Here is a 752-nt window from a genome sequence, read left to right as displayed (position 1 = left end):
CCGCTGACGCGCCGCGCTTACGTGGCCTTCGGCCACGTCAGGTGGTCGCGCCCCCCCGTTCACAAAATCCTGGATCCGCGGATGTACGCCGTACAAAAAAGGGTATGCTGGCCCTTATCTTATTACACACTCATTCTGCTGAAGCTGAAGGTATCTATCAATAATTATATGTATTGTGTTTTTACACTGGTTTCATTCTCATTCATTCTCTAGGTAGGGGAAAGGATCCGTGTTATACTGGACATGGATGACAACACGCTGTCCTTCGAGCGCGGCTACGAGTTTCTGGGCGTGGCCTTCCGCGGGCTGCCGTCCGTCAAACTGTTCCCTGCTGTCTCCGCTGTTTATGGCAACACCGAGGTGTGTATGGTGTACCTGGGTCCACCCCTAGATGGCTAGTGGACTAGCCCGTGTTATGCAATCTCTAGCAGTAAGGGGCCTCCTAAAAACTTGTGGTCATACACCTCTAACTAGTGATGCATACTGGTTCACTGGACTTGGATCCATACTTGTAAGAATGTTTAGGTTCAAGTCCAAAAAAAAAACTAAAAGTCCAGAACCGAGTCTGTACTTTACCATAAAAGACCATATTTCACATACCCCATTTCTTTTCAAACCACCTCAAAACTTCCGTAGGTTGCAAAATGAAGAAAACATTGCCATCGGGCGTCGTCAAGTACTGGCCTCCATGTTATGTGGCCAAAGTTTCACCCAGACAACATTGCAAGGTTGCCAACATGCAATTTTGTATA

General features: G+C 47.6%; 1 protein-coding gene across 1 annotated transcript in view; it reads left to right on the top strand.

Annotated features, from left to right (window-relative positions):
- Positions 1–537, top strand: part of LOC109466919 (F-box/SPRY domain-containing protein 1-like) — an 11,154-nt gene extending 10,617 nt beyond the window's left edge. The window contains exon 3 of the mRNA XM_019764791.1: positions 214–537. Coding sequence (XP_019620350.1) covers positions 214–399 — 186 coding nt within the window. The 3' untranslated portion in view covers positions 400–537. The remainder of the gene's footprint in view (positions 1–213) is intronic.
- The last annotated feature ends 215 nt before the right edge of the window (positions 538–752 follow it).

This window comes from Branchiostoma belcheri, unplaced genomic scaffold (genome assembly GCF_001625305.1).
Source record: "Branchiostoma belcheri isolate BF01 breed outbred unplaced genomic scaffold, Haploidv18h27 scaffold171, whole genome shotgun sequence".
NCBI classification, from domain to species: domain Eukaryota; kingdom Metazoa; phylum Chordata; class Leptocardii; order Amphioxiformes; family Branchiostomatidae; genus Branchiostoma; species Branchiostoma belcheri.
This window is presented reverse-complemented; position numbering and strand designations above follow the sequence as displayed.